The 13,154-nt window shown below is 47.3% G+C and overlaps 1 protein-coding gene across 18 annotated transcripts in view; it reads left to right on the forward strand.

The window, feature by feature from the left end:
- pHCl-1 (pH-sensitive chloride channel 1) overlaps positions 1 to 13,154 on the forward strand; it is a 48,352-nt gene that overhangs the window by 21,985 nt on the left and 13,213 nt on the right. For 8 of the 18 annotated variants that reach the window (XM_017909549.1, XM_017909551.1, XM_017909552.1 and 5 more), the window contains exons 4-9: positions 2,477 to 2,647; positions 4,004 to 4,254; positions 10,441 to 10,505; positions 10,748 to 10,968; positions 11,099 to 11,181; positions 11,268 to 11,408. In XM_017909549.1, coding sequence (XP_017765038.1) covers positions 2,487 to 2,647; positions 4,004 to 4,254; positions 10,441 to 10,505; positions 10,748 to 10,968; positions 11,099 to 11,181; positions 11,268 to 11,408 — 922 coding nt within the window. In that variant the 5' untranslated portion in view covers positions 2,477 to 2,486. Of the gene's footprint in view, positions 1 to 2,476; positions 2,648 to 4,003; positions 4,255 to 8,200; positions 8,354 to 10,440; positions 10,506 to 10,747; positions 10,969 to 11,098; positions 11,182 to 11,267; positions 11,409 to 13,154 lie in introns of all 18 variants that reach the window. The other 10 variants (XM_017909550.1, XM_017909567.1, XM_017909565.1 and 7 more) reach the window with 2 other exon arrangements.

Here is a 13,154-nt window from a genome sequence, read left to right on the forward strand (position 1 = left end):
TGAACCGCCATGGCCGACGTAATTAAGGGGATTTGGTTTACTACGGGTATCGCGTGGAACGGAAAGGGAGCGGGATAGAAAGCGGGATAGAAAGCGGGATAGAAAGCGGGATAGGAAGCGAAGAAGAAGCGGAAAGGGAGAGAAAAGGTGGGCGGAATAGAAATATATCGGTATCGATCGGTGGATGCGGATGCGGATGCGGATGTGGATGCGGTAGAGAGGTGGTGACGGAGACGAAGGTGACGGCGGTGGCGGCGGAGAGACGTGCAACTGGTTGATTTCCGATGATTCGTGTGAAGCCACGGTGCGTGATTCTACCGGCGCAATTTAAGCTGGTGGAGGAGTAAGCGACGGCAAACACGTGGCACTTGTGGAGGTGCCCGAGGCGAGCTTCAAGAGGCTGATCGTGTCTGCGCGAGAAAACGAGGCGCGAGGCTGGTTAAGCGAGCTGGAACGTGTCACGTTAAACCTTTCGAGGTGTTGTACCTTCCCTTCTTCGACGTCGCATGAACCAGCCCGCGGCCACTCTGGCTTTTCGAACGAATTTCACCGACCGAAATCGAGCCTGAGCTATACCGGACGTTCCTCGGCCGTGGCTCGTTAATAAACTATGCAAGACCTGAGCTTTATCTTATTTTCTTCGGTTTTATCTTTCTCGAAAGGAAGGAACGTCTCCCTGGTGGCTCGTTTTTATCCGTACTTTGGCAAGCTAATTAAGACTGTTCTTAAATTCACCGAGTACGGAACTCGGTTATCCGGTAATGCTTTAGTTTCCAGCTTCTTCTACGTATAGCAACTCTGGAGTATAACCGTCCACCGTTCCGATGGTCGATGGGTAATTCCCTCGCAACGGTTTCGCCAGTTTCTGACCTATAAAAGCGCCACGGAAATACGGGGGTCGCCGGATGGAGAAAATTACGAATGAACGACGAATAAGGGAGAGACAATCGATCGAGACACGAAAGGCTACGAAGAAGATCGCAATGTAGCGGTCGACGTTGCTCGGTCGAACGCGTTCGCGTCTAAACGTTGACTCTTTCGCTTGGATTCGATTATATCGGATTAGAAGCCACAGAATTGGAAGACACCGATTGGCAATTTGGCGCGGGAAAAGGGTAGCTTCCGTTTTTCTTGATGGTTAGAATCTCGTTACCGGCTCGCGGTACTAACGAGATTTCGCTAAATTAAGGATACTTGTTCTACGTTTGCTCGATTCGGTTCAGCTTAAAAGAGCAGCGAGTCTTTAGGCGAAAAACGACGAAACACGTGACCGATGACCGAAACAGTCGCTTGGAGCGTGACAGAGCGTGACGGAGCGTGACGGAATTCGTACGACTGGACAAAAAAAGAACTGGAAGACCTCCTCGACGCATCCGCCGAGAATCCCGGAACGATCCTACAGGACGAACTACTCGAAAAGCGCGAGTGCGACGCGAAAACGAGCCAACTCGTCCAACTTTTATCCACGGTCAACTGAAATCGCGTGAAAGACTTAAAGGCGTGCTCGCAAACGTGGCGAGTAACGCGATCGTTTCCGCGAACTTTACGTCGAGTATTTCTCAAAGGAAAACGTTATCTCGAGCCCCGACGAGATGGAAGGATAGGCTTGAACTGGCGATGGAACGAGGCAGGATGACACGTAGAAAACGGGAACGAAGAACGACATTAGTCTCGGTCGGATCGCTTTATTTCGTGCCACTATCCAATCCGGTGAAAGAGAAGTAGCGCGAAAACGGGGAGGGAAAGGTAATATCGGAGCTTTGAAACTGGCGTTTTGGGGGATCCGACCCTATCTGTCGGTTTCCGTTAAAAGGGATCGTCTGGTCGGGTCGGTAGGCTCGGGAGGTTGGATACGTATGAATCGGGTAAAAGGTCGTGGATCAAAAGTGTATCCTCGGATCTTTGAGGGATAACCTTTTCGCCTCCTTTTTTCTTTTTAATACGGGTCCTGGGTAAATGGAATACCGCGATCGTCCGTACGATGGAAGCGAAACATTTTCCGCCGTTCAGCTCTCGACCGCGTCGAGCTTTCCTAGCTTTCCTAACTTTCCAGGGAAGGATGGAATTATCGCTCGTCTATCGCGAGCGTTCGCTTGTCCCCGATCAAATTTTCTTCTCGTCGTTTCTCTCTTTAAGCTCTCTCGCGTATCCGGCGTATCGACGCGACGCGATTTATTTCGTCGCGTGTAAACGAACCCGACGCCGTCTCTCTTGCTTTCTCCCTCGAGGCAGCGCCGAGTAAGATGGATAAACGTCGAGAAGAAAGTCGGGTAAATTATATTAAATGATTTATGACGCGTGTGCGCGTCTGCCGGGGCGCGTTTATTTAAAATGGCGGTACAGCTATGCGGTGGAAATGTCGCAGACGCGGGTATCGCTTTTGTTTGCGCGTCGCTTGGATGACATTCGTTTCGACGGTGGTGTACTGCAGCTGCAGATGGAATACTAATAATGGAAAACGTGCTTTCTGTTTCAGATGACATAGAATGGGTTGGGTGGCGCTTGGGCGGTGTGCGGGTGGTGGCGGCCGCCTCTCGTCCGTCCTCTCGCTGTCTCTCACCTCCCTCGCAAGCTCCCTCATCTTCACCATCCTCTGTATCCTCACACTTGCCCTCACTCTTGTCACTCTCGTGCGTGCCGAAGACATGTACGTATTATGCAATACACGATAATTATCACTTTCTTCCACCGCCAGCTACTCTTAACTTCCCGATGCGCCAGAGACTATCGACGCGTAACAACGCGTACGCGCGCGTGTAATTGCGCCGTTGTTACGTTGTTTCCGAACAGTCACGCGGCTCGTTATGGAGCATTACCGATGAGATTACCGCCAACGCATCGAGAAGCTAAGAGCGCGTCTCTAGAGTAGAATATTGCGTTGCTTGTGATAGGATCGAGACGGCGACATTTTGGTAGCGAGGATAGTTAGTACCGATAGGATAGATGGAGATCCGCGCGACACGGATCGCATTCCACGGTCGGGAGTAATAAATTTCTTTGCATGGACTAGAGGATCGCCACTAATGTCGCCACATTTCGTGTTCATGATGAAAAAGAGCTCTTATACTCTTGTTTTACATTTAATACTGCGCAAACTTGTCTCGTTATTAACCGGGACGCTGGTCGAAGGATGGGAGTTTGCTCGTTCGCTGTCCATTACCCTTTACGCTCGCGAACTTGCTTTACCGGTCATTAAACTCGTCGTCATCGTGGCTATGACGTTTATGTAGCGAAACGACGATTGTAATGAGCCAAAGAGGGAGAGAAAGAGGGGGGAAAGAGAGAGAGAGAGAGAGAGAGAGAGAGAGAGAGAGAGAGAGAGAGAATGACACGTAGGATGACGTCTATTCGAGCGAAGCCGGGATTGAAGCCGTGAACGAAATCGGGTGAAAATCTGTCGATTCGCGAACGCTTTTGCTCGATCAGCGTCCCCCTCTACCCGTTCGTTCGATTGCATCGTACAAGTTTAGCCCGTGTAGACAAGTTTGGATCCTAGTGATCGCGATGTAGACGAGATCGAAGCAACGAACGTTAAATAGCAATTTACAGAATAATTCGATGACGCTCGAGGGTAGTAGCTGTTAAATACGTATATAGTGCGTTTAGAGAGCTGCGTAATTTCTTCTTCGAATAATTGGTAGATCGTGTGAGTTTCTCTTTTAATATGTGTAGCCATTACGAATACTCGAAAGAGAACAACGCGCGTTTCGTACAGATTGCGTGCAGTGCATTCTCAAGAGAACCGATCTTGGACACCTCGAAGGTCAAGGTCGAGGTCGCGAGAAAGCAAATTGCGGATTAATCGAGGATCGACCTTCGGGGTGGCTAGAGAACACTCGATCGGGGGTGAAATCCGAGGAAAGAAAAGGAAAGGAAAGGAAAGGAAAGGAAAGGAAAGAAAAGGAAAGGAAAGGAAAGGAAAGGAAAGAAAAAGGAAAGGAAAGGAAAAATCCATCGCGGATCCGGTGGTTTTCGGGGCTAGCTACAATACGTTGTGTTGCAGCTTCGAGGAGGGCAAGTCGGACAAGGAGATTCTGGACAACCTGCTACTGTCGACGCGTTACGACAAGCGGCTTCTGCCCCCGGTCCAAGGTACACTGAGGCCCCCGCCCCACACTCGCCAAGACGACTACACCCCTGACTACCTCGTACCCAATGACCCTGATCATCCAGAGCACCTCGAACATCACCGGCACCGCTACCACCATACAGCACCACACAACCACAGCTCACTGCTCACCCCTCGTCAAAAGGGTACTCTATATTAGAAATCGACCTGATCGCGCTAAATATCGGCATGAGAAGGAAAAACGGGAGCAAACGGACGAATGAAAGCGTAACTCTATTCTCTCCCGTTCCCTTACCTCCTTCTCCTTTCCTCTTTCCTTTCCCCTTTACCTTCCTTTCTCTGCTCTCCCCGTCATCGTCCTTCCTTCCCGAGTTTGCCAGTTGCGTGACTGACACGCGTGTATGCGTTTGTATTCGGGACGCGTTCGTTTTACTGGTTATTTATCCGGGGGAGAAAGATAGTGGAATGCTTGGAAAGACTGGTGTACGAATGTGGAGAGAAAGAAAGGGGTACATGGTGTGTGCGAGAGGGAGAAAGGAGAGATAAATGGCGAAGATGAAAAGAAAACTCGATGAAAAGGAGACGCGAGTAGGGAGCATGGCCGAAAACACGGAAGAGAGAAGAGAAAAGAAAAAGAAACGAGGAAGGGAGAAATTAAAAATCGGTCCGTTCGATATCGAAGGGAAGAGTTGGCCGAATCGGGTGACCCGTCTGACCAATGCCGCTCCTCTATCACTAGCTGCGAGGCTTCGCTGCCAACAGCTGTTTACCTCGCTGCCAGTGTCCCGGTGAAAATTCGATTCAGCCTGGCAATAAATTTGCAGCCTCTCTGTTAACGCGACTGAAATTCTTCTCGAGATCGAAATTATCCCGCCCAGACAGGTTGACGCTTTTATCGCGTTTCGAAACGAATTAACTATATATTTCTTTCTTGATTCCCCCCACGCCCCTTCTTTTTTCCTTTTTCTTTTTTCCTCCCCCGTTGATCGATTCAATTTCGCTGGAAGCAACCGTAGACTACTCGAACCGATTGTCGTAACACGTTCGCGACAGGCTTCGATTCGGGCTAACGAGTTTTCTAATTATCTCTCCGCTCGCCGAGAGCGACGCGTGAATTAAGCGATACCAGGGAAAATAAAAAGCCGAATATCGTTGGATTTCTAGTGGCTACGAACGTCGTGGAAATGTTTACGTCACGCTTTATATAAATTCGGTGGACGAATCGATGTTACGTGGCCCAGATTTATTCGGATGTAAATTTACTCGGCTCTCGGCAATTAATCATCGATCTAATACACAACGGTTCGCTCCCCTTTATAAGGGTGAACGTCGCCGCGTTTATTCCATGCAATTATAATGCCTTCCCTATATAAATGCTGCGAGCACGGCCACGGTGCCTAATAAATCGTGCTTTCTTGGCATTCCAACGGATCCTTTTACCTTCGCAAAACCTTCTAGATCACTCTCGAATCTCGGAAAAATTTCTGCCGTTCGAAAGAGGAAATATCGAGATATACGTGGAGCATTTTGCACGTTGCCTGAACTATCGCGGTATAATAAACCGACCGCGTTTCGCAGAGATCGATGAATAAATTTAAATATCGCGAAAGAACTTCAGTGGGAAAGTTAGGGATTTTTTTTATCCCGGTTGAAAGCTGACAGCTTTGACTGGATAGAGAGCAAAGTCAGACGGACCTCCTAATTTCGGCCATTCGATTTTACAACGGAGATCTTCTGCTTGGACGAGCTTTGCAGGGAGAAGCTTCTACCGAATCCGACGAGACGGTACAAAATCGTTGCGATGCCGCGATAAACTGCCAGCTAGTAGTTTGCAGCTATCACGCGTAAGCAAACTTATTCGAAAGGATTATAGTAGCTTCGCGATATGCCTCGTTTTCGTTTTGAGCGTTCTTCACCCTCTGAAAATTCATTTAGGTTACGCAGGAAATAAAAAGAAGAGGAAAGGAAAGCAAAAGCATTGGAGATTTGCATGGGAATAATAAATGAATACGCGAACGGGGAGCCAAGTTGAAAACGAAATGCCGTGGTTGGCGGCAAATGAAACGCTCGAAGGATTATTACGGCCGATAAAGGGGAGAAATTAGCATGTTTTCGAAACGTATCTCTCGACGGAACCACGTTTCATCTCGAACGCTCGACTTATCGATTCGCTTTCGTAGACAGGGAATTTCGGGACGTCGCGCAACTTGGATGCGATTGAATCGGTAATACGTTGATTAAACACTCGTGGAGAGTACCTCGGGGCAACCCTCAGACATGCCGATACGGCCGCGATACGGATCTCGTAGAAAGGATCGATCTCGTGAAATCTCGTGGTGGAAATACGCGCGTGAGATAGAAGCGTTTTAAAACCGTATATCCGTCGACTTTATTCCCATGCCGAAAGTGGAAATTGATACGCGCGAGAGTGGAAATTTCGCCTCGCGTCCTCGAGGACGATTTCCGGTTTGCCGACGTAGCCAGGAAATCGGTAATTAATCGATGTCCCCCGGTACAAGCGTGCGAAACGATTTCCGCGTGGACCGAGTAAAGTGCCTATCGGGGAGACAACGTTTTACCCTTTGAAAGAAAGTCTGGCGCACAAAAGAACGGTTTCTCTTTGTATCGGAGGAAACGGGAAAGTTGCCACGACGCCCTCGAGCACCGGCATCATTTGTTCAGCCAGCGAATGTAAAGAAAGCACGCTTTCGAAAGTGCGAGTACGAGATGAAAAGAGAAGGGTGTGACGAGACTCTAGAATCGGAGGAGAAACAACCGCGTATCGCTTCTGTCTACTTTTCTCCCTAACGTTGCGGAACATTTTCAATTGGAGCGACAAAAGAGACACGTCGATTGCTTGTTTCGCGCTAAGCACACATCTCCTTCGCGTTCTCGTGGCAGAATAAACGCAAACTCGAGGGGGAAAAATAGGAACAGGGCGAAGAGGAGAAACTCGAAACGCGAGACTCGGCTGTCGGTTGAAGAAGAAGTAACGAACCGAGGAGAATGGTCAAAGAGTTAAAACTGCGCGTTGCACGGATCAGAGATGAAATCGGAAACGAGCACAGAGGGTGAAGAGACGCGGTGCTAACGAAACGAACGCCGCGCGAACTGCATGGAAATCGCATTATTTAGAGTCGATCAGGACGAATTTGCACGACACGAACGTGCACCTTTCTGACTTTTCTTCAAAGTAACGTTGATTTTCTGCAAGGCTTTTTCACTCGTTTCCACTTTGTTTTCTATTTCTCAATTTCTTTTTTTTCTTTCCTTTCTTTTTATCTGTTTCTTTGTCTTTTTAATTTTTCTTTTTCCTTTTTTTCTGACGTCAATCTAATCGACCGCTCGTGTGTTCGAAGAAGGACCAAACGGTCAGGAAGAAAGCGTGTTTAACGCTTTCGTGGAAAATTTGGCAGGAAATCCAACGAGAAATCCAACTGATCGTGTACGGTAATTGGAAATTTATCGGCACACCCTTATCGTCGAGTGGATATTTATCTCGTCGACAGAGGTGTGCTGTGTTCCGTCGTTTTGATCGAGTTGGAACGTTTGATGGCTCCCCCCAACTCCCGGAAGAGAGGGATTAATCGAGACTCGACGACGCGTTACATGGTGAGCTAACTTCGTCGTTAGGGCTGGACGTAGGTTGACGAAGGACAAGATGAGACGTGGGCAAGAGTTGTTGGGTTCACAGAAATTCACACACTGAGACTCTAACGAATGTACAACCTTTTCATATCCCCGTTGCTATTCTCTTCGCTGTTCGATCGGATAACGAGTCGCTCGTAACAAGCTATTTGTCGAGATCGTACTAAGAGGCTGAATTTCAAACGCGCAAGCACATGCTTCGCATGTGAAAACGCGTGGAAATCTCGCTGAAGAAAAATATACCGTGCTAATTTCCCTTTGCTGCCGTTGTCGTTGCTATCCTTACCGTCGTTACTGTTCCATCGTGTTTTGCACGGTGTATTATACGGTGTTTTATACGGTGTTTTGTAACGTTGAGAAAAAGAAAAAAGTCAAATTCAAGGAAGAGATAAGTAGACGGCGAGCGCAGGATCGAACAGTTACATTGATCGATAGTAACACGAAAAAGGATGAGACGTGGGCAAGGGTTGTTGGGTGTTACAGATGCGGATTTCTGCTGCGGAATGCGATGGCCTGGTGACGCCACCGGCCTGTCGAACCGGTCGTCGACCTCCTCTAACGACCCCAAGAACCAGTACAAGAACCAGAACAATAACCACTACACGTCGCACCAACACCTTCGCACCCACCTTCGCGGTCCGTCCTTTTCTGCTTTTACTTCTCTCGTAACCTCGTCTAGAGAAATAATTAAGACTACCACGATTTTCATCCGACCCGACCCATTCAGTTTCCGCGTTTCTCCTCTCGTTCTCGTGACCGCCATTTTCTTCCGTCTGTTCATTCGCTTCGATTTATTATTTTATCGGATCAGCCGACACCTTACTCGGCCGAACGGTCGGTAAACCGACGAAAGCAAAACGAGCGTGCACCTCAGAATATACCGTTCAACTATTATACAGGGATCTTATCCTGAATGGGTTGCTCGTCGAATTTTCGTACGAGGGTTTATAGGTCGATCGAATTTTTATCTCCGTTATTTGTTCTTGTCGTCCATAGATGTATGTACATGTTTATTCCTGCCAGCAAAAGGAGAATAAAAGAGATAGCCGTGCTCTTTACAACTTTCTCCCCGAGTGGTTCTTGGTTCCGTGCTTTTCAATAAAATTTCAATCCAGACCACCTCTCTTGCACGGATGAACCGGTCGGATCGTTTCGACTCGTTTCGTGGTCCGAACGATTCGAGCGATATGAAAACATTGTTCGACCTAAACCTTCGATTCTTCGATTCCAAACACACGCACAGTCAGTATACTCACGGCGAAGCCCGTTCGAGAAACTTTCTACGTTCTTGCGTAACACGTTGATTCGCGATTCGAACAGCGATAGAAGAATGTCGATAAGCGAAAAGTCGAGTCGTTGGTAGACGCGAACCTCGAAACGGGACATTTCGTGCTAAGAGGACGTAAAAATGTAGATTACCGATCGCGGGATATATCGAGTTCGTGTACGATCTGCCTCGCTGATTAATGCTCGTTCACCGGTATAACGATGCACCAGCCGTTTATCAAAAACTAGCGACAAAGTCAGCGTGTTTACGATTCATAACGCGTCGATCAATTTTTTTTTCTCTCTCTCCGTTTTTTCTTTTTTTTTTTTTCTTTTTTTTCTCCTGTTTTCTGCAGCACAATCGAGTATGCATTACGCGAGCAGCCGAGATCGCCGAACGATTCTATCGCTGAAAACGAAAGCTCCGCGCGAGACGACGCGGAGAGCTGGTGCCAACGAATTCGTTCCTCGATCGTTGATACGAAATTTCTAAACGTCCCTCTCCGTCCTTGTTTTCCACACGTTCACATCCGTATTTCCGCACACCAGCGTACTAGACACACTCGCAGTTGACGTGTCTTTGCGTAGCTGAATGCGTTGGCAATTATCGACTCGGTGGTTGGGACTCGTTAGACTCGTGACACGCGAACGAGCCAGTGCAAATTGACCGTTTTACTCCGAGAATACCGTGCATCGGGCACATCGTTGATTAGACAAGGCCGCACAGCGAAAATGTACCGTATGTCTGTGACGGAGCATCGCTGCAACGATTATTTTATTTCCGTTTCCATTCCCATTACTATTAGCATTACCATTTTTTATTTCCGGTTCCGTTTCCGCTTCCGTTTCCGCATCCGTTTCCGTATCCGTGTCCGTTGCGAGCGATCCTCTTCTCGATCGAATGTCGCTGTGCTATCGCGCCTCTCGACGACCGGTTCTCGAGTCCTAACTCTCCGACTAGGAGCTTCACACGAATACAGACATATGAAATTAGTCGCAGCATGTGCACAGCATGGCTCCAATATGATGCTTTCGCAATAACAGCAACGGCTTATGCAGACGTAGAAAAGAAACGAGACAATGGCGATCTCGCGATCGAAACGGAACGCGATCGATTTCATCCGGGGAAACTCGTGTCTTCGTTGCAGTTTACCTGCGCGAATTGTAATTGAAAGTCACTCGCACGAGTCAGAGAAACCAAGACTATCTCTGCTTTGCCGCCGCAGCCCGCTGCTTCGTCTTAAACCTGTTAAACACGTTGCGATACGATGTTTGGAAATGATGTTGAAAAGTTGAAAAATTAGCCGCAACTTTAAAGGTTATGCCGATTCCCTTTCCCGATGCGAGATGTCTCCCCTCCGAAGAATGTTCTTTTACGAATTAGCGTGCTCTTCTCGTGACCGCTTCGAACAGATGTCCGCTGGACCCTTTAATTTCAATGGAACACTGTGTTTCAGGAACCTTGACCGTAAACGTGAGCGTGCTGTTGCTAAGTTTGGCTTCTCCCGACGAGTCCAGTTTGGTAATTAAAATTTTCTCTCTCGTTAATTTTATTCTCCATCCGTTCCACGAGATTCAACCATGGTCATTGGAACATATCCACCGGTTTAGCGGAGCATACCGACACGTGATCATACACGAGATCAATTTCTTTGTTCACATCAGGTGCACCAAAGCCGTTAAAACACATGGCACATGCGTCCACATCCTTCCATTTCGCTCGTTAGGATTTCGTAACGGTTCTTGCGTTCCTTTTATCGACAGAAATACGAGGTGGAGTTCTTGCTGCAACAACAGTGGTACGACCCGCGATTACGCTACAGTAACCGATCGCAGTACGAGTTCTTGAATGCGATTCATCATTACAACGATATCTGGTTGCCGGACACGTACTTCATAATGCACGGAGACTTCAAGGACCCGCTCATACCAGTTCACTTTGCCCTTCGGATATATCGCAACGGCACGGTTAACTATCTTATGCGGTATTTATCTCGCATCCTTACCACCTTTCTTTCGTCGCCGAGACTTTCTTTCTCGTGCTAATTAGGATCAACGATCGAAATCCCGAACGAAAGTCTCGGCAAAATGAACCTAACGCTTCTCGTATTTCAGGCGTCATCTCATCCTGTCCTGCCAGGGTAGACTCAATATCTTCCCATTCGATGACCCACTGTGTTCATTCGCGATCGAGAGCAGTAAGTGAACGCATGATCTATTACGCTTTCTTATTACTTTCTTTTCCATTTTCGACTCCGACACCATTGTCTACCTTTTTCTTCAGTATCGTACGAGCAAACGGCGATCACGTACGTGTGGAAGAACGACGAGGGTACCTTGCGGAAGAGTCCTAGTCTAACGTCGCTGAACGCATACCTCATTAAGAACCAGACAATCACGTGTCCGATCAAAGTAAGCTGGAGAGGTAAGTTGTCCAATTAACGGTTCAATTTATAAAGAGGAATAGTTGAAACTAACGGAAAACATGTACGATTCTCGTTTACGACTACCTCGAAGACGGGGCAAGTCCCGATGATCGACAAATGTTCTTTGGGTATCCACGTACAGTTTCAACGCTTTCTACCGTTCGCGCTTCTCGAGTTTTCCTTTCGAATTCGATTTTTCGAAGAAAGGAAAAGAAAAAGGAGAAAACCTGTTCGGACTGTACGATGATAACCTCGATATTAAGATACGAAAAAAATGAACGCATCGTTAGGTCTATCGAATTACCATCGAATTAACATGGAAACGAATAAGATGAGAAAACGTCGCTGAAACTATGCCATTTTTTAATTCGTTGTCAATTCTCTTTTATGATTTTTATTGCATCCTTAAATAACACGCTTCTGTACTGTTGCAATGCACCGAACACGATCATTTCGTTAGTCCATAAAACGATTTTAGTGTCGCTTATATACGCACTCGAAGACTCGAGTTGAACTTTTGTATTCTCTATCGTACAGTGACCGACGAATCGATCACTAACCGCCTATCTACCTCGTTAGGTCATCCTGAAAGTTCCGCGACTTCGAACCACGTACTTCGAAACAACATATAGAACAACATGCACACGAGTAACCCGAAAAAATCTAGCTGCTGCATCGTTAAGATCGCTCGAAGATCGTTTGAAGATCATCGCGAGATCAGTGAAGGACGTTCAAAGGTTCTGGAACGATATGGCGTTGGTAAAGACCGTAGTTGTTTAACTATAAGTTAATAACGATAACTACGTAATTTTGTAGTTGGCTAACGTGACATTCATAGTACGCGATGCGACTCGATGCTTTTTTCAAAGCGGACGGTTCGAAAGTCGCGGAAACTTTCAGGATAATCTAATCGATTTCAATCCGATGCCTGTACAGGTATAGTTTTGCTACATTAGAAAACTTATCGAAAGAAGATGACGATGAAAAGACTACTTTATCGAGAAAAGTGAGGAAAAAAGGTGAAAGTACAATCGTGTTCCTTCTGGCTGAGTTTGGAGACCGTAATACCTGCGTGGAATAGCCGAGGAAGGACCGTAATACCTGTTAGCAGGTCGATGCACCCGAGGCGCTGCATCCCTTAAACCTTTGCTGTGAATTCCTGGAAAATTTCACCATCGTTTCCACGGACGACGCCATTGGGTCGATAAATCCGGCTAGCATCAGCGAAAAAAGATTCCTCATATCATTCGCGTCTTTCCTACGTTTCGGCTTTGTCTTTGTCTCCAACCTACTAATCATCGATTATTCCCCGTAACGTCGCTTCTCGCTTTCTCTCTCTGTCTCTCTAATCGAGGTCTCGATCGCCTCGCGCGTGCTCTTACTCCTCTTCGAGTGTAACAGGCGTTGCGTAAGGGATGAAATTTCTTCGTCTCGAGATTCCAAAGGACGCGAGACGTCTCTGTGGTCTTCTCCTTCGGAATCCCGTGTACGATTCGCTCTCTGTCCTTCCTTTCTCGAGTTTCTTATTTTTCTTTTACCATTCGAATATTATTTCGTTTTCTTCTCCCACTCTCTATTTCATTCTCCTCTCTGCTCATCGACTGCCGATTTTCTTTTCCATCCTACGCCTGCATCTCATAGCGTCTGTTCCCCGTTGACATTGTCAGAATGACACGCTCTTCGAACGAATCTCGCGAAACGTGTTCGCGAACTCGTATTAGATCATCAGGTAAGTTGCAATGCAT

The sequence above is a fragment of the Eufriesea mexicana genome, unplaced genomic scaffold (genome assembly GCF_001483705.2).
Source record: "Eufriesea mexicana isolate 0111107269 unplaced genomic scaffold, ASM148370v2 scaffold18737, whole genome shotgun sequence".
In the NCBI taxonomy this organism is placed as follows: Eukaryota; Metazoa; Arthropoda; class Insecta; order Hymenoptera; family Apidae; genus Eufriesea; species Eufriesea mexicana.